General features: G+C 46.8%; 1 protein-coding gene across 1 annotated transcript in view; it reads right to left on the reverse strand.

Moving 5' to 3' along the window:
• The window catches only part of LOC308128165 (NACHT, LRR and PYD domains-containing protein 12-like), a 455,537-nt gene extending 430,814 nt beyond the window's left edge, over nt 1-24,723 (reverse strand). Inside the window, exons 1-11 of the mRNA XM_080493843.1 lie at nt 24,591-24,723; nt 23,800-23,873; nt 22,386-22,505; nt 21,214-21,333; nt 20,031-20,132; nt 19,876-19,954; nt 19,356-19,563; nt 17,212-18,997; nt 16,958-17,131; nt 8,831-9,013; nt 4,852-5,034 (exon numbers count right to left, since the gene is read on the reverse strand). Coding sequence (XP_080349969.1) covers nt 4,852-5,034; nt 8,831-9,013; nt 16,958-17,131; nt 17,212-18,997; nt 19,356-19,563; nt 19,876-19,954; nt 20,031-20,132; nt 21,214-21,333; nt 22,386-22,505; nt 23,800-23,843 — 2,999 coding nt within the window. The 5' untranslated portion in view covers nt 23,844-23,873; nt 24,591-24,723. The remainder of the gene's footprint in view (nt 1-4,851; nt 5,035-8,830; nt 9,014-16,957; nt 17,132-17,211; nt 18,998-19,355; nt 19,564-19,875; nt 19,955-20,030; nt 20,133-21,213; nt 21,334-22,385; nt 22,506-23,799; nt 23,874-24,590) is intronic.
• Between the last annotated feature and the right edge of the window lie 268 nt (nt 24,724-24,991).

A 24,991-nucleotide genomic window follows, 5' to 3' on the forward strand; every position in this document is an offset into this window, starting at 1 on the left:
CTCCTCCCCCCTCCTCCTTGTCCTCCTCCTCCCCCTCCTCCTCTTCCCCCTCCTCTTCTTCCTCCTCCCCCTCCTGCTCCTCCTCCTCCTCCTTCTGCTCCTCCTCCTCCTCTTGCTCTGTTCTCCTCCACCTCCTCCCCCCTCCTCCTACTCCTCTTGCTCTGTTCTCCTCCACCTCCTCCCCCCTCCTCCTTGTCCTCCTCCTCCTCCCCCTCCTCCTCTTCCCCCTCCTCTTCTTCCTCCTCCCCCTCCTGCTCCTCCTCCTCCTCCTTCTGCTCCTCCTCCTCCTCTTGCTCTGTTCTCCTCCTCCTCCTGCCCCTGCTGCTCTTCCCCCTCCTGCTCCTCCTCCTCCTACTCCCCCCCCCTCCTGCTCCTCCTCCTCCTGCTCCTCCTCCTCCTCCCCTGCTTGCTCTGTTCTCCTCCTCCTCCTCCTCCTCTTGCTCTGTTTTCCTCCACCTCCTCCCCCCTCCTCCTTGTCCTCCTCCTCCTCCCCCTCCTCCTCTTCCCCCTCCTCTTCTTCCGCCTCCCCCTCCTGCTCCTCCTCCTCCTCCTTCTGCTCCTCCTCCTCCTCTTGCTCTGTTCTCCTCCTCCTCCTGCCCCTGCTGCTCTTCCCCCTCCTGCTCCTCCTCCTCCTACTCCCCCCCTCCTGCTCCTCCTCCTCCTGCTCCTCCTCCTCCTCCCCTGCTTGCTCTGTTCTCCTCCTCCTCCTCCTCCTCTTGCTCTGTTTTCCTCCACCTCCTCCCCCTTCTCTTCCCCCTCCTCTTCCTCTTCCTCCTCCTCTTCCCCCTCCTCCTACTTCTCCTCCTCCTCCTCCCCTCCTCCTCCTTCTCCTCCTGTCCTCCCCCTCTTCCCCCTCCCCCTCCTCATCTTCCTCTGTTCTCTTCCTCCTCCTCCTCCTCTGTTCTCCTCCCCTCCCCCTCCTGCTCCTCCTACTCCCCCTCCTGCTCCTCCTCCCCCTCCTCCTCCTACTCCTCCCCCTCCTCCTCCCCCTGCTCCTCCTACTGCTCCTCCTCCTCCTCCCCCTCCTCCTCTTCCTCCTCCTCCTCTTGCTCTTTTCTCCCCCTGCTGCTCCTTTTCCTCCTCTTTCTCTGTTCTCCCCCTCCTGCTCCTCCTCCTCCTCCTCCTTCTCCTCCTGCTCCTCCTCCTCCTCTTGCTCTGTTCTCCCCCTCCTGCTCCTCCTCCTCCTCCTCCTCCTCTTTCTCTGTTCTCCCCCTCCTTCTCCTCCTCCTCCTCCTCCTCCTCCTCCTCCTCCTCCTCCTCCTCCTCCTCCTCCTTATCCTCCTGCTCCCCCTCCTCCCCCTCCTTCTCCTCCTCCCCCTCCTCCTCCTCCTCCAGTGCTATAAGAACCTTTAAATTCAGTGTCTGTAATGAAATTCTCTATATTTTTCCATCAGTTCCTGAAAATGAAGTCAGTTTAACTGAAACTTATTGTGAAAATCCACTGAAATGTCAAAACAAAGTGTATAAATCCTTTAAAGCTCCTGGCTTGGTGGGACCAGATTGGACCTCTTGGTGGGTTCTGGTCCACGGGCCTTATGTCCTCTGCTGTGATGTGAAAGTCAAACTTAAGGACTCGTGACGTTACACTCCTCCTCCTGCTCCTCCTCCTGCTCCTGCTCCTCCTGCTCCTCCTCCTCCTCCCCCTCCTCTTCCTCCTCCTCCTCCTGCTCCTCCTCCTCCTTCTCCTCCTGCTCCCCCTTCTCCTCCTCCTCCTCCTTCTCCTCCCCCTCCTCTTCCTCCTCCTCCTCCTGCTCCTCCTGCTCCTCCTCCTCCTTCTCCTCCTTCTCCTCCTGCTCCCCTCCTCCCCCTCCTCCTCCTCCTCCTCCTGCTCCTCCTCCTCCTCCCCCTCCTCCTCCTGCTCCTCCTCCACCCTGTGCTGGAGGCTCCGCCCCTCTGCAGGGATCTTTGGGATCATTATGTTACATTACTGCATGGAAGTGAAGCCAGAGTGTTTTATGAAGTAATCATGGAACCTGATTGGAACTAACTTCACTTCCAGGTCTTGTATGGCGTTCTGACCGCAGGCTGAGGTCTGCATGAGGCAGCAGGGGGCGCTCCGCTATGAGACGCATCATTAATAGAACTTCTTTCTAATGAAGCCAGACTTTTGCTTCATTAGTAACGACTAAACAAACCACATACTACTGGAAAGGAAAGCTTGGATTTGGAGCCATAAAATGATCCTTTTAACGGCTTCATGTGAAAGAAAAGTAGAATCAGAGTGTTTCTGTAGGTTGTCATTGTCCCTCATCACGGTGTGTTAACAGTTAAATATGTGTCCGTGCACAGTGACGTGTCTGCTCAGTACAGGGTGGAGCTCTTACCGCTCCACACCTCACAGGTTCTACTGGAGTCACAAGAAGTTGGAGGAGCATGGAGCGGTGACGTCAGCGTGAACAGGGCCGCTCGGAGGGGCCTGGAGGCTACAATGACATCATTCAGCCGCACGGAGCCGTACAGAGCTCGCCGACGCGTCAAGAATAAAACAGGCTTTAAGGATCAGTGGCGCCACCTGCTGGAATCCTGTACTCACTGTGAGTACAATTCTTTTGAAGGTGTGGAAAAAAAAAGTTAAAGCCTTGGGCTGCTGTTTGTAGAGCTACAGACACAGAACTAATTCATAGAGCTACACAGAAAAGAATCTCACATGAACATACCTCTCGCCCTCGTCACAGTTGCATGTTTACCAACTCGTCACAAGAGGGCAGTATTGCACCACGTGTGTGTGTGTGTGTGTGTGTGTGTGTGTTCCGTCTGCAGCCAGCAGCCGTGAGAGAGAATCAGCACTGCCGATGCGGACATCAAGAAAAAATGATTGTTAATGGAGAACCGTTTCAAATTACGGAAGAGTTTTAGGGCCACTGAAGAAAAATAAAAATTTGGAGGTTTAAAAAAAAAAAAAAACCTTCGTGGCCTCATAAAAAGTCGAAAATCAAAGTCGAGATTTTTTTTTTTTCACAGAGAGACGTCTGTCCATCCCTCATCATTTGTCGGTCGATGTGAATTCACATTAAATCACTTAATTCTGACTATATAGTGTTGCTTACTGCTTATGGACATGTGATACACAGGATTTCCTTGATTAATAAGAACACATTTAAATAAACAGCCGAGGATCCGTGTCTTTGTCCCTCGTATTCGACGAACTTCCGCGAGGGAACAATGCAGCAGCTGCTCTGTCTCTTCTAGTCCTGATACTGATGGTAACTGCACCGTGTTTATGAGCTACATTCTGTCCTGAAGCATCTTTTCATCACTTCATTAAACCGCCTGATATGCATTTTTAGGAAGCAGTCACACGCGCTGGCATCTGGATGGACGGACTTTTTTTTCCACCGTGAAAAAAAAAATATCGACTTTGATTTTTGACTTTTTCTGGGGCCAAGAAGGTTTTTTGTTTTTTTTAGCCTCCGAATTTTTTTTTTTCTTCAGTGGCCCTAAAACTCTTCCGTATCAAATAAAGACAAAATGTCCCGTCATTCAAAGCACAAAACCTTTAAACTGGACGAGGAGGCGGATTCTGTGTTCAAAACTTTGACGACTAATAAAAACAGAACCGCTCCACCACTGAAAATGATATTGGGGATTATTGAGGAGGAGAGGCTCCTCTGTCATTTAGTAGGTTTCTGAAGTCGATAGATATTCGTGCTCAGAGTAGCTAGCGTTTGAATATCTTATTTTGAAAGGCAAATTGCGGACTTCCTGTTGGATTTAGGTCAGGGGTTCCATGATGTGATTTGTCGGGCTCGATGAGATGAACAATTGAGTTTTGGTTTGATCTCTCTAAAACATTCCTACGGGCCGTTTAAGTGTTTTTGGTGGCGGTTGTAGTGTTTGTAGGTGGCGCTAGAGAGCACAGTTTGGCTCTCTGGGGGTTCATTTTTACATTTTCTTATAATGTCATCCAGTGTTAATGAGCATGCCAAATTTGGTGACTCCTTGAGCATGTTCAGGGGGTAGAATGTATTCTCCTCATAATGGTCACATCAGCTCAAACATCTGCAATTAAAAAAATCTTTTACTGCCAGAGTGCAGAATACCTGCGGATGTTCCAGCCCTTGGTTTGACATGCTGCTCTGATTTTGGCCCTCGAGGAAAACTAATTGAGGAGCCCCGGTGTTAAGGATAAAAAAAAGGTGCATCAATTTAAAGCGTATTTAAAAGATGTTAAAAAGTTAATAGGACTAAATTACAGCTCAGGGTTAAAACAATAAATTAAATAAGTTCAAAGTGAATAAAGCTAGACCCCCTATAGATATATTTTATTGTACTGTGTCTCAAATAGAGTTTAAAAGGCTCAAACAGAGTAGTACTTTTCAGGCGAAAGCAGTAGTGTGTTACTCTAAAAGGCCAGCAGAGGGCGCATGGCGATTGAAGGAGCCTAAAAGCTGCACAGAGGCAGCAGCATATTAAATCCTGCAGCCGAGCCAAACACCAGCTCAAGTGGTCTGCCTCTTTGTTTCCTATTACAGGATGGAATCACACCCCTACATGACACACACTGGGTCAGGGGGGCAACAATGGCAGAGTGAGGGAGAGTTTGGAGCTCCAGCTGGGAGATCAGTGACTCTTCATCCAGGAGAGATCAGCCTGCTTTGAAAGCTGAAGCTCAACATGGAGCGTGTCAGAGGTTGATGGAGAATTCTCCACTGCAGCACCTTGCTTCTTCTACCAAGCTTTGAAATGTGGAGCTCCACACGGCTCTGCCACAGTCACAGGACTAAAGCCCAGAGAAGAAGTCTCAGTTTCTCATGGAGATCCTCAGTGTGGATCATCTCATATCAGCCTGATGTCTGACCTTTAGTGTCAACACAACTTTCACTGCACACAAACTCAAACATGGAGTCTGACCTCAGAGTCTCCAGACTACAGAGTGGACTCTCCAGAAAACCACACAGCTGCTCAACTCCTGAATCCTGCAGCTGGTTCCCACTCAGGTCCAGATGTTTCAGATGTTTCAGGAGGGAGGGGTTGGACTTCAGAGCTGAGGCCACAGAAGAACAGCTGATCTCTGACAAGCTGCAGCCCCTCAACCTGAATAAAGAGAGAAAGAAGTGAGATTAGAGGACAAAGTTTGATGTTGAAGTCATTGAGACTGAAGAAGGTTCAGACTGGAAGAGTTTAGAAATGTAAAGTCCAAACAGCTGAAGCCACCAGGAGGAGAAGAGTCTCATCAACATGCTGATCACTAACATGCTGCAGAGCTCAGTCCATCTCTGTCCTCCAACATCTGGATCACAACACACACACACACACACACACACACACACACACACACACACACACACACACACACACACACACACACACACACACACACACACACACACACACACACACACACACACACACACACACACACACACACACACACACACACACACACACACACACACACACACACACACACAAACTCTTCTATACTGAACTCCAAACACTTCAACATTTGTTTCCAGAGTATTTTATAACTTTGGTGTAAATCTGAGTGTAGCTGTTGGTAAAATAAAGGGTTAAACATAGAAATATACAACATAGAACCTAGATCAATGTGTTAATCTGTCTGGTGACGTTTTCATGTGTTCTGTCATTTTCATTGGTTCCTGTTGGTGTCTGTTGTTGTGATTGGTCAGACTGAATAAAAGGGGGCGGGGTTAATGCTGTGCACCTGCAGACCACAGAGACATAGTCTGAGTATGAACAGTGAAACAATAGATCAGTTCTATTGTAGATGGACTTTATCACCCTGGAAGTCAGAGCAAGAGGCAGAAGAGCTGATTTGGACTTTTGATAAGTTTCACTGGAAGATTGTTGAATTAGGAGACGAAAGGACGTCTGAAGTCTCTGGTAGCACGAGGAGGACGCATGCTGAGGGAGGACTGCACCTGAACGTCTCACCTGGACCTCATTTATTCTTCTTTTCTCCTTTTGACATCCTGAGGATTTATGTTTTCTCTTCAGGACCTCCACACTAACCTGTGTGTGTGTGTGTGTGTGTGTGTGTGTGTGTGTGTGTGTGTGTGTGTGTGTGTGTGTGTGTGTGTGTGTGTGTGTGTGTGTGTGTGTGTGTGTGTGTGTGTGTGTGTGTGTGTGTGGGCGAGAAACAATTGTAAGTAATGTGAATTGAAGTGATTGTTGTTGATTCTAGAAAAAAGGCTGTAGAGTTTATTAGAAAGGTAAAAGGTTGAAGGTATTGAGTGGAGGGTTTTTCATTATTCTAGATGTTTGTTGGATTGTTTAGTTTGGTAGAAAGTTTATTTTAAAGATCGCTGCAGACGCTTCGTCCAGGAGAGATCATCCTAACAGGGCGTGAACTTCAGTGTGGGATTGTCTTTTTTTATTTTCTTTAAGAAAAATATCGTAAATATACAACATAGAACTAGTGTTGTCACGATACCAACATTTTGGTATCGATACTGATACAACCATGTAGTTCAATACTTTCGATAGTTTTCGATACTTTTCCAAATAAAAGGAAAACACAGAAAATGTCATTAGGTCCAGCCTGACTCAAGTAGGACCAATGTCTTTAAATGGTTTGTTACTATGCAGTAATCTTTTTAACATTAAATGGCTAAAATAAAATATTTTTAAATATTATATTTTTTATATTATATTTATAATACTAATATTTATAATAGCTTACATTTTTTTTCCAGAGCTATTTTTTTCATGGTTATATAAATTATTACCTGTGGTTCTTTGAACCACAGGTAATAACTCCTGAAGGACAGGTGTTTGTCCTTCAGGAGTTTAGCAGGTTCGTAGTGTTTCCACTCTGGACCAGACATGTTCTCTAACACCGTTTGCTCAGTGGAGCTTCTGTGTTGATGGAGACACAAGTACTTCCATGTAGCACTCGGTGCACCTGTTTTTTCTACAAGTTACAGCCTTGTCTCTCTCTCTCTCTCTCTCTCTCTCTCTCTCTCTCTCTCTCTCTCTCTCTCTCTCTCTCTCTCTCTCTCTCTCTCTCTCTCTCTCTCTCTCTCTCTCTCTCTCTCTCTCTCTCTCTCTCTCTCCAGAGTTTCCACGGATGAGTCAGTTACGCATGCTCACTCTCACAAGGAAGCAAACGCCATGTCATTTACGCATGCGCATCCGGTATTCTTTTCAAAGTACAAGCTCGGTTGGGAGAAGATTGTTTTGAAAATACGTTGTTTTGACTTTTATTTTGAAGTTGTGAAGGTCGAGTATGAAGCGCTTATTCAGTTGCGGATCTCGGGTCGGAGCGGGGTTAAGCTCGCGCACCCCGTCTCGGAGAAACCGGAGTCCAAAAAACAGAAAAGCAAAGAAAGCGGAGCGCTGTTCCGCACTTCGATTGTCCAAAACATCCAAAACAAGTGAGAAAGAGGAGCAGCCCGCCGACGCTTCCCCCACAGAGAGACTGACGACTCTCCTCGGTGCAAATTACAACAGTGACGCTCCGCGGCGACGGAAAAAAAAAGAAGAAAGAAAGATACCGGTACCAGCCGGGCCCAGTATAGTATCGTTTTAAAGGCGTCAGTACCGCAATACCAATACAGTACCGGTGTACCGAACAACCCTACATAGAACCTAGGTCCCTGTGTTAATATGCCTGATAACGTTTCTATGTGTTCTGTCATTTTAATTGGTTGGTGTTGCAGCCAGTCATAGTCAGTTGTTGAATTAGGAGACGAAAGGACGTCTGAAGTCTCTGGTAGCACGAGGAGGACGCATGCTGAGGGAGTGTGTGTGTGTGTGTGTGTGTGTGTGTGTGTGTGTGTGTGTGTGTGTGTGTGTGTGTGTGTGTGTGTGTGTGTGTGTGTGTGTGTGTGTGTGGACCATTGACTGTAAGTAATGTAAATTGAAGTGATTGTTGTTGCCTTGTGGAGAAAAGGTGGAGGTTAGTAGAAAGGTCAAATGTTTCAGGTTTGAGTTTTTTCATTATTTGAGGTGTTTGTTTGGTTCTTTAGTTTGGTATAAAGTTCTTTCTAAAAATAGTTGTTGAACTCCATAGTTCATTTAAAAAAGCCTTTAATTTGTAGTGTGTGTTTTACTGTAAATAAATATGTGTTTGCTCTAGAAACAACAACATATTTGTCTGGGTCTGGTCCTTTAAGTAACTGTGTGAATATTTCTCATGGGTTTATAATAAGAAGGCTCATTTGAGTGTCGCCCCCTACTGGTAAACCTTGGTGGTCTCTACCTGCTAAGGAAGCCGACCACCCCAGCCTTTAAGTCAAAGCTCCTCTACTTCAATTCAGAGCAATAATACTTTAGAGAGCTGGGCTGCTCCAGGAGCTGAAATGAGCAGCTGATCATATTTAGAAGAGACTGATCAGACTGATCCTTGTTGTCCAGCTCTTCTTCTTAAGAAGGTTGGAGCCCCGAGGAAGTGAAAGAAGAAGGAGCTTCTTATTGTCACTGATGTGATCTTTGTTCTTTTGGAGCTGAATTGATGTGACAGCAAACAGAAGCAGTGTCCAGTGGGAGGACAAGTCAACAGCCAAGGTTACTGGACATCAAGCCAACAAGTCCAGAGTTTGAGAGTGAGGGAGAGTTTGGAGCTCCAGCTGGGAGATCAGTGACTCTTCATCCAGGAGAGATCAGCCTGCTTTGAAAGCTGAAGCTCAACATGGAGCGTGTCAGAGGTTGACGGAGAATTCTCCACTGCAGCACCTTGCTTCTTCTACCAAGCTTTGAAATGTGGAGCTCCACACGGCTCTGCCACAGTCACAGGACTAAAGCCCAGAGAAGAAGTCTCAGTTTCTCATGGAGATCCTCAGTGTGGATCATCTCATATCAGCCTGATGTCTGACCTTTAGTGTCAACACAACTTTCACTGCACACAAACTCAAACATGGAGTCTGACCTCAGAGTCTCCAGACTACAGAGTGGACTCTCCAGAAAACCACACAGCTGCTCAACTCCTGAATCCTGCAGCTGGTTCTCACTCAGGTCCAGATGTTTCAGATGTTTCAGGAGGGAGGGGTTGGACTTCAGAGCTGAGGCCACAGAAGAACAGCTGATCTCTGACAACCAGCAGCCCCTCAACCTGAATAAAGAGAGAACGTTTGGAAAGACAAAGGTTCCAGATGTGAGTCAGTAGTTTGGAGATAAACTCAATCACCCTCTTTACTGGTTTCATCTCCATTTAGTCTCAATCTGAAGATTTGGTTTTACATTTGATAATAATTTCTATGATTTCTTCCTTACTAATGAAATGTCTCTGGGTCTTTCTCTTTACACTCTTTAATAGATTCTATGTGTCTTTAATAGGATTCTTCTTTTCTTACATTTCACCACATTTATTTTTGTAGATATATGTAATATAGATGTTGTTAGGAACACTGGTTGTACATCAGGCAATTTGACTGTTGATGATGATGAGTAACAGTGATATGACCACTTTTTTCAGTAATGAGTAATCTAATGTGTTACTATTTCCAAACCAGTAATCAGAATAAAGTTACTTCTTATATTAAGTCCATGCATGTTACTATTGCAGCATTACTATTGCAGCATTACTATTGTAGCCTAATTATTGGAGCGTTATTATTGAAACGATACTATTGTAGCATTACTATTGTAGCCTTACTGTTGTAGCGTGACTATTGTAGCAATACTATTGTAGCATTATTATTGTAGCATTACTATTGTAGCCTTACTATTGTAGCGTGACTATTGTAGCATTATTATTGTAGCATTACTATTGTAGCCTTACTATTGTAGCGTGACTATTGTAGCGATACTATTGTAGCATTATTATTGTAGCATTACTATTGTAGCCTTCCTATTGTGGCATTACTATTGTAGCCTTACTATTGTAGTGATACTATTGTAATGTTACTATTGTAGCCATACTATTGTAGTGTTACTATTGTAGCATTTTTATTGTAGTGTTACTATAGTAGCCTGATTATTGTGGCATTATTATTGAAACAATACTATTGTATAGTGTACTATTGTAGCATTACTATTGTAGCCTCACTATTGTAGTGTTACTATTGTAGCATCATTATGTTAGCATTACTATTGTAGCGATACTATTGTAACATTACTATTATAGCATTAGTATTGTAGCATTACTATTGTAGTGATACTATTGTATCCTTCCTATTGTAGCATTACTATTGTGGCGTTACTATTGTAGCGTTACTATTGTAGCGTTACTATTGTGGCGTTACTATTGTGGCGTTACTATTGTGGCGTTACTATTGTGGCGTTACTATTGTAGCGTTACCATTGTAGCATTACTATAGTAGTATTACTATTGTAGCAATACTATTGTGGCGTCCAGCAGGATGAGTTTCTTCTCTACAAAGACACTTTATTATTAAACAGAAGCGGCTGCTCGTTCTTGTCATGATCCCTGTCAGTTCCGGTCATGCCCAGGGCGCGCCGCTGTTTCTCCGGCTCATTCCTGCTGCTCTGCCCTGCCCTGCACTCAGCCTCGCACACCTGCTCTGCATTAGTGATTACTCTGCTTTAAATCACAGGAAGCTCTCACCACCTTCGTCAGTCCGTCTGATCTCCACAGTCACGTCAACTCCTCACTCTGAACACTTCAAGCCATCGTGGACCCAACTCTGCCTGTTCTTCGACAACGTCTCTGCCTGCTCCCTCTCGGTACCTCTGCCAGCGGTTATTGGACTTCTTTTGTTTGCCTTTTTTCCAAGATTAAAGTTCCTAAGTTTTTTCCTCGCAACCTGTCTCTGCGTCTGCATTCTGGGTCCAGCCCTATCTCTTGGTGGGAAGTCCAGAGCTCTTGACAGAACGGACTGACCAAAAGATGGACCCAGCAGACTCTGACCCTGTCCGGCGTGCGCTGAGGACCCAGGGACAAAGGATTGCACAGCAGGAGGAGCAGCTAACGTCCATGCACACATACATAAAGGACACAACAGCACGCCAGGAGGCGCTGATCCATGGTTTAAGTGCACAACTGAACTCTCTCACCCAGGTGCTGTGTCGGGAGGGTGGACCGTCCTCTGATTCCGTCTCCTCTCCTGCCACGCCTCCTGCTCCAGACAGGGACCAGCCTGCTCCCCCTGCCGCTCGGACTGCACTGCAGCTGTCACGCCCTGAGAAATTTTCTGGGGAATCTGGTGATGTCCGGACATTCCTGACTCAATGTGAACTACACTTTGAACTTCAAGCCTCTGCCTTCCCTTCCGATCGAGCCAGGGTCGCCTTCATCCTGTCCCACCTGACCGGTCGTGCTGCTGCCTGGGCCACTGCAGAGTGGTCGCGCCGATCGGACGTTTGCTCATCCCTGGTCACCTTCACCCAAGCTCTCAGTCAGGTATTTCAACAGACCTCTCCGGGGCGGGAAGCCTCTCGCTCACTCCTTAAGCTCCGACAGGGAGGACGCCGTGCGGCAGACTACGCCATCCAGTTCCGCACCCTGGCCGCCGAGAGTGACTGGAACCCTGCAGCGCTGAATGAGGCCTTCTTCCAGGGGCTCTCTGAGCCCATCAGGACCGCCATGGTCGCCATCGATCCGCCAGCGGAGCTGGATGCTCTGATCGCCCTCGCCATCAAGATTGACCGCCGCCTGCCGGAGAGGGAGAGAGCGAGAGTAGGCCCCGCTTCTGGGAGTTCTCCGCCGCAGAGTCGGAGGAGTGACCTCGCCAGTCTTCCAGCCTTCCCATCACCATTGTCCTCCCGACCCTGCGCTGAGGAGCCCATGCAGATTGGACAAACCCGTCTCTCCCAGGAGGAGAGACTCAGGCGACAGAGAGAGGGCAGGTGCTTTTACTGCGGCGAGTTAGGACACACAGTCAGCCAATGCCAGGTAAAGGCTGCCCGATCCCCCAAGAGACAACGACTCCCGGTGAGTGATGCCATCTTCATAAACACTGTTAGCCAGGTCCAGCCACAGGTCGAGCTGGCCGCTAATCATGACACTATCTCCGTGCCTGCATTAATTGACTCTGGGGCCGAAGCCAATTTGATTCACTCCCATCTTGCCAGGTCACTAGCTCTGCAACTCATCGAGCTCCCGCGCCCCCTGGAGGTGAAGGCCGTTGACGGCTCTCTTTTGGGCAGAATAACTCACCGTACCCAGACCGTTCAAGTAAGCTTCCCAGACTGTCACAGTGAGACTATCAGTTTCCATGTTTTTCCAGAAATGTCCCATGACATCATTCTTGGTCAACCCTGGCTAGCATTACACAATCCCCAGATAGATTGGGCAACCGGACAAATCAGGGGCTGGGGGGAGAGGTGTAAGGACACTTGTTTTGCTAGAGGGGTTAATATTGAACCAGATCACCAGAATCCTGACCTGGCTACCGTCCCATCCTGTTACCATAGTTTAGCCGAAGTCTTTAGTAAGAGAAAGGCCACCACTCTACCTCCTCACCGTGTATACGACTGTGCTATTGACTTGGTTCCGGGTTCTTCCCCATCCCGTGGAAAGCTCTATTCCCTCACGGTACCTGAACGCTCCGCCATGGAGAAGTACATTAAAGACTCCCTTGCTGCTGGTCTAATCAGGCCCTCCACCTCACCTGCAGGGGCCGGCTTCTTTTTTGTTGGCAAGAAGGATGGGTCCCTGCGCCCCTGTATCGACTACAGAGCACTAAACAAGATTACAGTCAAGAATCGGTACCCTCTCCCACTCATCTCCACTGCCTTTGAGCTCCTTGAGGGGGCCAAGGTATTTACGAAACTGGACCTCCGCAACGCCTACCACTTAGTCAGAATCAGAGAGGGAGATGAGTGGAAGACTGCCTTTAACACCCCCACAGGCCACTATGAATACCTTGTCATGCCTTTTGGATTAACTAACGCTCCCGCCGTTTTCCAGAACTTTGTTAACGATGTCCTGAGGGATTATCTGAACGTCTTTACTTTTGTGTACCTCGATGACATCCTGATCTTCTCTCCCGATAAAGAGTCTCACATGCAGCATGTCCGGTTAGTCCTCCAGAGGCTGATGCAGAACCACCTGTATGTGAAAGCCGAGAAATGTGAGTTCCACAAACCCTCTGTATCCTTCCTTGGGTTTGTGTTTGCTGAGGGAGTAGTAGAGATGGACGCTGGAAAGATAACTGCTGTGATTAACTGGCCTACTCCCAAGTCTCGCAAGGACGTCCAGAGGTTCCTAGGTTTTGCTAACTTCTATCGCAAGTTCATTCGCAACTACAGCTCTATTGCTTCACCCCTGCATGCTCTCACTTCTCCTCTTAGGTCGTTTGTATGGAGCCCTGAATGCCAGTCTGCATTTCAGGCCCTTAAGGAGCGTTTCTCATCAGCCCCTGTTCTCACTCTCCCCGACACCAGTCTGCAGTTCACAGTGGAGGTGGATGCCTCCGAGGTTGGGGTAGGAGCCGTTCTGTCACAAGTTAGTCCCAAGGACCATCGGCTTCACCCCTGTGCCTTTTTGTCTAGGAAGTTGTCTTTGGCTGAGCGTAACTACGATGTGGGGGACAGGGAACTACTGGCGGTGAAACTGGCTCTTCAAGAGTGGAGACATTGGCTGGAGGGAGCTCCTCACCCTTTCCAGGTTTGGACAGATCATAAGAACCTCGAGTATCTTAAAACGGCCAAAAGGTTAAACGCACGGCAGGCCCGGTGGTCCTTATTCTTCAGCAGGTTTAATTTTTCCATTAACTTTAGACCAGGTTCCAAGAACGTTAAACCTGATGCGCTGTCCCGTTTGTTTGAATCCGATACTGTACCATCCGAGCCCAAGTCAATCCTTCCAGCGTCCTGTTTTGTTTCCGCGTTCTCGTGGGGAATCAGAGACAGGGTCAGGCAGGCCTTAGACCAGGTGGACGTTCCACCAGAGTGTCCGACAGGGAGACTGTATGTGGTTCCTGAGCTTAGGGGGGCAGTCATTGATTGGGCCCACACTCTCAAGACTTCTTGTCATCCAGGTATTACCAAGACCATGTTCGTCATAGCTCAGGGGTTCTGGTGGGCCAACATGCGTAAGGACGTTACTGAATACATAAAGGCCTGCACCATCTGTGCCACATGCAAATCCTCTAAACAGAGGGTAGTGGGGGAGCTGAGACCACTCTCTATCCCCAACAGGCCTTGGTCGCACCTTGCCATGGACTTTGTTTCTGGCCTGCCGCCGTCTGCAGGCAACACTACTGTCCTTACGGTGGTAGACCGTTTTTCCAAGATGGTGCATTTCATTCCCCTCCCGAAGCTGCCCTCGGCCAAGGAACTAGCTGAGATAATGTTAAGGCATGTGTTCAGACTCCATGGGTTCCCCTCAGACATTGTCTCGGACAGAGGACCTCAGTTTGTTTCCCACTTCTGGAAGGAGTTCTGCAACCTCCTGGGCGCCAGCGTGAGCCTGTCTTCTGGTTTCCACCCCCAGACTAATGGCCAATCGGAGCGCCTCAACCAGGAGCTGGAAACAGGTTTGCGTTGTCTGGCATCCCAGGAGCCGTCCTCGTGGGCTGACAAGCTCATTTGGTTGGAATATGCTCACAATACATTACCTTCCTCATCAACTGGTTTCTCCCCTTTTCATGTTGTGCACGGTTTTCAACCACCTTTGTTCCCCTCCATTGACTCTCAGTCCACAGTCCCATCCGCTTTGACCTTGGTCCGGCGCTGCAAGAGGGTATGGGAGCGAGCTCGGCAGAACCTCGTCAAGATGTCCTCTGCGTACAAGGTGGCTGCCGATCGCAAGAGGACTCCAGCCCCTGAGTACCAGGAGGGTCAAAGGGTTTGGCTCTCAACACGTCATCTGCCCCTACGGGTTCAGTGCCGTAAGCTCGCACCCAGGTTTGTGGGTCCTTTCCCTGTATCCAAGGTTGTTAACTCTGTGACTGTGAAGTTGAAACTACCCAGGTCAATGCGGGTACATCCAGTTTTTCATGTCAGCCAAGTCAAGCCCACGGCGGACAGCACCCTGGTTCCTCCAGTCAAACCTCCTCCTCCCGCCCGGATCGTCGATGGTGGCCCTGTCTTTACTGTAAGAAAGTTGCTAGCTGCTCGCCGTCGGGGTCGAGGCATGCAATACCTGGTCGACTGGGAGGGATATGGTCCTGAGGAGCGTATGTGGGTTCCCTCCCGGTTCATCATGGACCCTGGCCTCATCCGTGATTACCATGCCGTGCATCCTGGAGTTCCTGGGCCGTCGGGTGCCGGCCCTTGACGGGGGGGCACTGTCATGATCCCTGTCAGTTCCGGTCATGCCCAGGGCGCGCCGCTGTTTCTCCGGCTCATTCCTGCTGCTCTGCCCTGCCCTGCACTCAGCCTCGCACACCTGCTCTGCATTAGTGATTACTCTGCTTTAAATCACAGGAAGCTCTCACCACCTTCGTCAGTCCGTCTGATCTCCACAGTCACGTCAACTCCTCACTCTGAACACTTCAAGCCATCGTGGACCCAACTCTGCCTGTTCTTCGACAACGTCTCTGCCTGCTCCCTCTCGGTACCTCTGCCAGCGGTTATTGGACTTCTTTTGTTTGCCTTTTTTCCAAGATTAAAGTTCCTAAGTTTTTTCCTCGCAACCTGTCTCTGCGTCTGCATTCTGGGTCCAGCCCTATCTCTTGGTGGGAAGTCCAGAGCTCTTGACAGTTCTCTCCTCCAAACTAACAGACACACACAGAGCATGCAGTCTGACTTGACCCGCCCCCTTCTCCACTCTCAGTCAATCACAGACCAACTCGCTCTAACGGTGCGTTCATGTGACACAAAAGAATTGGAAACAAGAAATGTCAACACTAAACCATATTATTGCAACAAGAACAAAACTGCAGAGATGTTGAACTCTTTTTGTCATTTTTTTTCTTTTTCAATCAATCAATCGATCACTCAGATACTTTATTTGCCCCGGAGGGGGGTAATTAAAAGGTTGGATCGATCAGATAGAGCAGATAGTGCAAATATATAAATAGATCAATAGTGCAACAACAGACTACAACTACATCGCTCGGTAAATGAAAAGCAGTAATAGTAAAAATGTGATAGTAAAAGCGTGAGTCAGATATAAATACAACAAAGAATGAAGGTCAAAGGTTAAATATGTATCAGCAGGAGGCCAGGCAGTGATCAGAACTGAGTTTGTGTTAAAAAGGAGTAACGAGTAATCAGTACTTGGAGTACTTTTTCAAACTAACTGTGGCAACACTGATTAGTATTGATCAAAGAGTCATGACTCATGAACAAAAAATGATGAGCATCAGAAAACCTCGGGGCACCACCTGTTTAACAGGAAATGATGCCAATTTATATCAGTCTCATCAAGATGTACTGTACAAAACTATTCATTTAGAATTTTAATTCATAGTAAAATTAATAACAATTAACACAATTAATCATAAAGGATGAAGAATTTCAGACTTCCTGACATAGAAGAGGTCGACATTTCATTCACCTTTCTACACATTAATAAGACAGCAAGTAGTGACAGTAGGATTCCTAAGATTATATTCATTTAAAATGAGAAGAAGAAAACTACACAGGTTCTGTGTGAGGGTCAGAAAGTAAAGACAGTGGTTCATGAAGCTTCATCTGGCCGTCACTAGAATAAACTATTCTATTCTATTTTGTCCCGTCGCTGTGCTTCACTCCACTGATTTGACTGGTTGCTTCATAAGAAGTACTGGTCACTGTGAGGCTCTTGCCTCTGCTCTCTCGTCCTCTTCTCTTTTCTTGGTGGATCCTCAGCCTCCTAAGTGATGATATTATCATCCAGCCACAGGAGCACACCTGAAGTGAGTGTCCTGCTGCTGCTGTGCTTGTCTCATGTGTGGTGTTCTTGCTCGTAGTCGTGTCGGTGTCAGAGTCTGAGGCAGAACTCTGTGACATGGAGCATCACAAACACAGTGAGTGGAGGAAGTAAAGCTGCTGCTCTCCACCTGAACTTACACTGGAAACTTTACTTTGTAGTTGTACTTCCTGATTAATAGAGGAGAAAATATCCAGAGGCTGCAGTGTTCTACTGAGATGTTTTACTGATGTTCTAGAGATGTGAGCAGGAGAACAGAGAGTGGTGGATATTAATGATCAATAATGTCAGAACCTGAGAGCTTCCAGTTTACAGTGAGGACTCTCCAGTCCATCCAAGAGCAGCTTCACTCCTGAATCCTGCAGGTCGTTGTCACTCAGGTCCAGATGTGTCAGACTGGAGGACTGAGAGCTGAGGACTGAGGACAGAGCTCCACAGCTTCTCTCTGACAGACCACAGCCGCTCAACCTGAAGAAGAAGAAACAATGAAAACCAGTTCAATGTTTGTCATGGACTCAGTTCTACATATTTGTTCATGAACCACGTACACAGCTTTGTTGGAGGCTTTGACCACTGGCAGCAGCTTCAGAAGAGCCTCCTCTGAAGCAGAGTATTTCTTCAGGTCAAACTCCTTCAGATCTTCTTCTGATGACAGTAAGATGAAGACCAGAGCTGACCACTGAGCAGGAGACAGTCCACCAGTGGAGAGACGCCCTGATCTCAGGGACTGTTGGATCTCCTCCACCAGAGAACCATCGTTCAGTTCATTCAGACAGTGGAACAGATTGATGCTTCTCTCTGCAGACAGATTCTCACTCAGCTTCTTCTTGATGTACTGGACTGTTTCCTGATTGGTCTGTGAGCTACTTCCTGTCTGTGTCAGCAGACCTCGGAGGAGACTCTGGTTGGTCTGCAGTGAAAGACCCAGGAGGAAGCGGAGGAACAAGTCCAGGTGTCCATTTGGACTCTTCAAGGCCTCGTCCACTGCTCTCTGATGGAGAGGGTGGAGAGTCTTCTCCATCAGGACTGTTTGTTGTTGTTCATCCAGGAGGTTGATTCCAGAGCTGATGAAGGTCTGATGGACATGAAGAGCAGCCAGAAACTCCTGAAGGCTCAGATGGATGAAGCAGAAGACCTTGTCCTGGTACAGGCCTTGCTCCTCTTTAAAGACCTGTGTGAACATTCCAGAGTACAGTGAGGCTGCTCTGAGATCCAGGCCACACTCTGTCAGGTCGGAGTCATAGAAGATCAGATTTCCTTTCTGCAGCTCATCAAAAGCCAGTTTTCCCAGAGACTCCACCATCTCCCTGCTCTCTGGACTCCAGTGTGGATCTGTGGCAGCTCCTCCATCATACTTGACCTTCTTGACTTTGGCCTGGACCACCAGGTGGTGGATGTACATCTGAGTCATGGTCTTGGGCAGCTCTCCTCCCTCTCTGCTCTTCAACACCTCCTCCAGAACTGTAGCAGTGATCCAGCAGAAGACTGGGATGTGGCACATGATGTGGAGGCTTCGTGAGGTCTTGATGTGGGAGATGATCCTACTGGCCTGCTGCTCCTCTCTGAACCTCCTCCTGAAGTACTCCTCCTTCTGTGGGTCAGTGAAGCCTCGGACCTCCGTCACCATGCCGACACAGTCAGGAGGGATGTGATTGGCTGCTGCAGGTCGTGTGGTGATCCAGAGGCGAGCAGAGGGAAGCAGGTTCCCCCTGATGAGGTTTGTCAGCAGCACATCCACTGAGGTGGACTCTGTAACATCAGTCAGGATCTCAGGGTGCTGGAAGTCCAGAGGGAGTCGACACTCATCCAGACCGTCAAAGATGAAGACCACCTGGAGGTCTTCAAAGCTGCAGAGTCCTGCTTCTTTGGTTGGAGTGAAGAAGTGATGAACAAGTCCCACCAAGCTGAACTTCTTCTCCTTCAGCACATTCAGCTCTCTGAAGGTGAATGGAAATGTGAAGTGGACGTCCTGGTTGCTTTGGTCTTCAGCCCAGTCCAGAGTGAACTTCTGTGTCAGGACTGTTTTCCCAATGCCAGCCACTCCCTTTGTCAGCACTGTTCTGATTGGTGGAGATCTTCCAGGTGAGGCTTTAAAGAGGTCTCCTGGTCTGATGCTGCTTTCTGCTCTGGCTGCTCTCCTGGATGCTGTTTCAATCTGTCTGACCTCATGTTCCTCATTGACCTCTGCAGTCCCTCCCTCTGTGATGTGGAGCTCTGTGTAGATCTGCTTCAGGAGGGTGGACTCTCCTGCTTTAGAGAGCCCCTCAAACACAACCTGGAACCTCTTCTTCAGGGCACATTTCACCTTCTGTTGGCAGACTCCAGCAGAAGTTCCTGAAAAGAAGAAACCAGGAATGAGTTGAATGTGTTTGACATTGAATGTGAATATGACAGTGTGTTAGTGGAGATGTTTCTCCTCCATCAGCTCCATCCAGCTCCTCAGTGGAGACCAAACAGCCTCTGATCTGATGCAGATGTTTGCATCACGTGAGCAGCAGAGTTCAGGAACTCTCGTTGTGTCTCCTCTTCTCTGCTGCTTGTTTTGGACTTTCTGCCTGTTTCACACTTTCTGTGTCTGACCTGGAAATGACCTGTGTTCTCTGGATGGACTCTGTTTCTGACTGCTTTCTGCTCCAGCTGAGAACATTTCAGCTTCATCTCCATCATGAGAAATGAGATCAAATCCTCTTACTGCTCCACAGACGCTCAGCCAGCTCCTCCTGCTTCATCCTCCTCAGGAAGTCCAGGGTGATCCTCAGAAATGACTCTCTGCTGCTCCTCTGCTCTTCATCCTCATCCTCCCTCTCACTCTCTGAGCATGCTGGGTAATCTGGACTCAGGAGCTTCTTCATCTTCTTCAGCTCCTTCTTCATGAAAGTCGCCATGTTGTCCTCCAGCAGCTGGAACAGAGAAACATCTGGAGTTGACTTTGAGCTGAAACTGAAGCCAGATTGCGATGTGAGTGTAAATCCAGTGCAGAGAGCAGGATGGACAACATGTGAAGCCAAATCACACTTCATGTGGGATCTCCAGCAGAAGCAGCTTCAAGCATCAGTGAAGACTGGAAGCTGGATGAAGGTTGGACTGTTTCACTTTGGACCTGAATGGATCTAATAAGCTGAGTGTCTGTTTCATGTTTCAGCTGGAAGTCACAGCAGCTTCTTCTGTCTCATGATGTGACAGTAAAGTGTTGAATGGAGACGTGTTCTCACCATAAATGTGGAGTCCAGATGTCTTTGATGCTGAGGGGCGGAGCCACCAGGGAGAAGCTGGGAGCTCTGCTGGCTCACGCTGCAGAAACATGTTGACTTTGTTAAAGCTGCTGTGTGGTGTGATGAGGAATCCTGAGACAAACACTGATTCTCACCCCTCATCACCACTTCCTGCTCCACATTTAAAGAGTAATGGTGCCTCCATAGAGCAGTCACTCTTCATGGACACACAGCTGGATGGAAACCCAGAGTCAGAGCTAAAAACAAACACAACATCAGGAACAGACTGACTGGAACAATGGAAGATACATGGAAGAACTGAGACTTTGATTCTCTAAGTCAGACTTTGTGAAAATACTGTGAGGATATTTAATAGTTATAAACTGTAGTTCCACATTTAAAGTTACTCTACCAGAAAAACAATCTTCAAAATGTACTTCCCATAAAACATCTCCCTTCTGCAGAGAGAATAAACCAAAACACCAAAACAAGACCATCAACACTCATTTGGACTCATTTCCAACCTGCAGTTTCCCAAATCGATCCACCAAAGTTGATGTTTACAAACAAAACATCAAACTGTGTTGATGTTTCCTAACTGACATCATCTTGAGAAATCTGCCACAAGGGTTTCTGGGATATCAAAGATGGCGTCGCAGAAGCTGAAGCAAAATTATCAACATTGGACCGATTCAGCCCAAAATAAAAGACGGGACTTTCTCAGAGAAAGAGGATTAGAACCTCCAGAATATTCTTAAATGTTGTGAAACTGATCATTAATCAGCAAGAGGTCAACACACTGGTATGTTCCTTTAAATTTAAATGCTGGAATTATGTGTTTGTGTGAGTGTCATGACGAATTCCATTCAGAAAGGTCTTAATGTATCAGAGATCAACATCAACAACTGAAACTGGATCCTACATTTTTCATGTTTCCCAAATGGATTCTGGTCAAATAACTTTAAAGTTAAAAATCATTCAGTTCAAATCTTTTACATCCCCCCCATCCCCCTCTCCTCTGGTGTTCCTCAGGGCTCTGTACTTGGTCCCACCTTCTTCATTGTCCATCTCCTCCACTTGTCCATATTTCTCATAAATACATCATGAAGTTTCTTTGCTATGCAGACGACACTCAGCTCTACGCTTCCACCAAACCAACTTCACCCTGCAGCATCACTGCTCCACACCCTGGTCACCTCCATCTCCCTCTCAAATCCTCCAGAAACTCCATCTGGACTAAAACTCAGTTCCCTAAAATACTGGAAGTGAATCTTAGAGTGAGCACAACTTCTCTCACTCTGGTTTTGAGGAAATAAAAGAAAAGAAAGAGTTTCTTACTTTGTGTCTGAAGGTCCAGGTTCAGTACTGAAGTTTGGTGGAATATCATTGGACCGGTCACTCTTCATAGACAAGCTGCTGAATACTGAAGATCCTGCTGTGTGTCTGAGCTTCTCACCTCTACACACACACACACACACACACACACACACACACACACACACACACACACACACACACACACACACACACACACACACACACACACACACACACACACACTTGGTTCTTATCATTTCATTTCCTGTTTTCAACAAAAGAACTTTAATGTTATTTTCTTCTGGAAAAGTTTTCAGGAATTGATCAGTAAAATATGTTTGATGAAAGAACTTCAATAACCTTCATGTCAATTCCAATCTGCCATTTGTTTCAAAGTTCCTGGAAAAGTAGTAGCATCTGATCTGGACTCTGACTTTTCCCACAATAATCAGTATGAACAGTTCCAGTCTGGTTTCCCTCAATGAAGCTCAGAAACAGAAACTCTCATCAGAATCACCATCAACCACCTGACTGCAGCTGACTCTGGACTTTTACCCTCCTCCTCCTCCTCCTCCTCCTCCTCCTCCTCCTTCTCCAATCTGAGTGCAGCCTGTGTCACCAACTCCATATAACCCTCCTCTACAGACTGACATCCATCAGACCGTCCATCACATCACTGGATTGGTTCCATTCAATTCCATTTGATTCAATTCAATTCAATTCATAGAGAACCACAATAATCTCAAGGTACTTCTACAGAGAAAAAAACTCAACTGTTCCACCACAGCAAGTAAAAGCAACAGTAGAAATAAAAAAACATTTTAACAGGAAGAAAAGTGTAGAACCAGACTCAGAGGAGGAAACTTTCTGTTCTTCTGGTTGAAGGTTCAAATATAGAAAGTGATGAAGTGAGAGGACAGGGACAGAGAGCAACAAGCAACATACAGATTTGTCTTTAGTTGCATTGAGTTCATTCAGTTCAAATCTTTTACATCCCCCCCATCCCCCTCTCCTCTGGTGTTCCTCAGGGCTCTGAAACAAAATAGGACTTTTGAAAGAGTGTAGGATCAGACTTTGCTGGTCAGTTTGCAGTTTGGACTGTTGTACTAAAATACTGGAAGTGAATCTTAGAGTGAGCACAACTTCTCTCACTCTGGTTTTGAGGAAATAAAAGAAAAGAAAGAGTTTCTTACTTTGTGTCTGAAGGTCCAGGTTCAGTACTGAAGTTTGGTACATGAACTTTGGACCCGTCACTCTTCATAGACAAGCTGCTGGATACTGAAGACCCTGCTGTATGTCTGAGCTTCTCACCTCTACACACACACACACACACACACACACACACACACACACACACACACACACACACACACACACACACACACACACACACACACACACACACACACACACACACACACACACAGTCAAAATGTTGTATTAGATCAACAGATCACACTTGGTTCTTATCATTTCATTTCCTGTTTTCAACAAAAGAACTTTAATGTTATTTTCTTCTAGAAAAGTTTTCAGGAATTGATCAGTAAAAATATGTTTGATGAAAGAACTTTAATAACCTTCATGTCATTTCCAATCTGCCATTTGTTTCAAAGTTCCTGGAAAAGTAGTAGCATCTGATCTGGACTCTGACTTTTCCCACAATAATCTGAATTCTGAATTTCTCCTCTTACAGATTAAACTTGGGTTAGAAAGGCCCAGTCAGTCACCAGATCTCAATCCAATAGAACCAGAATTTCTCCTCTTACAGATTAAACTTGGATTAGAAAGACCCACAAAGCAACATCAAGTGAGCGGCTCTGCGGTGAAGCCTGGAAGAGCATTAAAATAGAGGAAACCCAGCGAGCGCCTGCTGACGTCATGAGTTCACAACTTCAGCCAGTCATTGCCTGCAAAGGCTTTTCAACAAGTGTGAGAGATGAAGGATTGATTCTCTCTAATTTCATTGGTTCAGTGACTTTTGAGCCTCTGACATGAAGGGATTGTGTTCAAATCCTTTAGTTCCTCACATTGTTATGGGATGTTTTAGTTGAAGCCACTGAATTAAAGCTGAAGTCTGGAGGGTTTCATTTCTATTTCCTGTGGTAATATACAGAACAATATGAGACAAACTTTGTCTCTGGACAAATCTTTGTGGACCAAACTGTAAGTTAGTGATGTGGGACGTTTGGACTTCAGTGTCATGTGGAGACGTCCACTTCCTTTAAACTCCCTGTTGGAAAGGTGACACTGCTCTGACCTTGGATCAAGTTAAGAGGAGTTAGAAACTCTGACCTGAAAGACAACACATGATCTTCTAGTCTTTGTCCTTTCCACTGCTTGTCCTTGTGTCTTTCATGATCACATTGGGACTGATCATGGGGACGGTGGAATGTCTCTGCACCTCATGTCCTTTACTGCAGCTCTTTTTCTGCTGCCTGTTGAAATCACTTCAGCTCACTTTGGATGACTTGAAATCACTGAGCCTTGAGACGTGTCAATACAGCAGAGCCACTTTTACCACATTTCATCTTTCTATGGAGTTTACATTTAGTGTCCATTCTTCTGTTTGCTGTTTGACTGAATGCAGGAGGGGGGGACGTCTCTTACCTGTCCACACACTCTGGTGGGTCTTCTTCATCCACGTCCCACATGTTGAGTCAGACAGAGAGAAACACACCAACCTGCTCAACACACACACACACACACACACACACACACACACACACACACACACACACACACACACACACACACACAGAGGAAATCATGTGGGTGGTGCAGCAGGAAACAGAAACCCACATCCTGGTAGTTCCAGTTAGAGACGGTATCATTCAGTAGACTGAGATCAGAGAGCGACAGCCGAGACAAAACAGAGAAAGAAGAAAGACAAGAAGCATAAATAATGAACAGAGGAAATAAGATGAGAGAAGAAAATATAGAAACATGAAAAATACAACAATCAATAGGATTAATGTCAGTTGGAGGTTTCAGGGAAAAATGAAGCGTCTGGATGATAAATAATGAGATGATTGAGTCGTGTGTGTGTGTGTGTGTGTGTGTGTGTGTGTGTGTGTGTGTGTGTGTGTGTGTGTGTGTGTGTGTGTGTGTGTGTGTGTGTGTGTGTGTGTTTGAATGTTTTAGATTTACACAAACGTGAGCCAATCAGAGTGAAGGAGGGCTGAAGCCCCGCCCACTGCTGAATGTTTTCAGAGTTTCTCCATGGAGAAGAAAAGAAGTGAAGAAAGGAGTTAAATGGAGGATGAAATGTTTGTCCAACAGGTGAAGAAGAAGAAAGCAGCTGTCAGAGGTTTGTGATGGTGTGAATGAAAGAGAAAAAGAGAAGTTAGAAAGTCTTTTGCTCCGTTGTGGAAGCTTCTAAAGAGCTGACAGATTCTCACCTGAACTCTCTTCTCTTCTTCTTACAGACACTTTTCCATGTGTGAGGAAACTTGTGGAGAGAAGAAGCTGCTCTTCGTCCGTCTTCGTCCGTCTCTGATGTCTGACAACCTCAATGTTCTCTGTCCTCCTCTCACACACCCAGAGGAGGAAGCAGCATGTGGGGCCCAGTGGGGGAGTTGCTTTCACATAAATCACGTGTTTCCTCCGTTCTACTCAGGAAGAGCAGGAATGTTTCAGAGGGGAAGTGATGAAATATGAGCTCCTCTAGGCACAGAAATCACCATTATAAGAACACAAGAATGTGTCTCATTCAAACACAATCATCAATATAAACGGTACAAACCACAAACTGTTTAAATTACTTGAAATATGTGGTTTGATGAAAACAAGACAATATTGT

Source organism: Lipophrys pholis (assembly GCF_963383615.2).
Source record: "Lipophrys pholis genome assembly, contig: SCAFFOLD_30, whole genome shotgun sequence".
Taxonomy (NCBI): Eukaryota; Metazoa; Chordata; class Actinopteri; order Blenniiformes; family Blenniidae; genus Lipophrys; species Lipophrys pholis.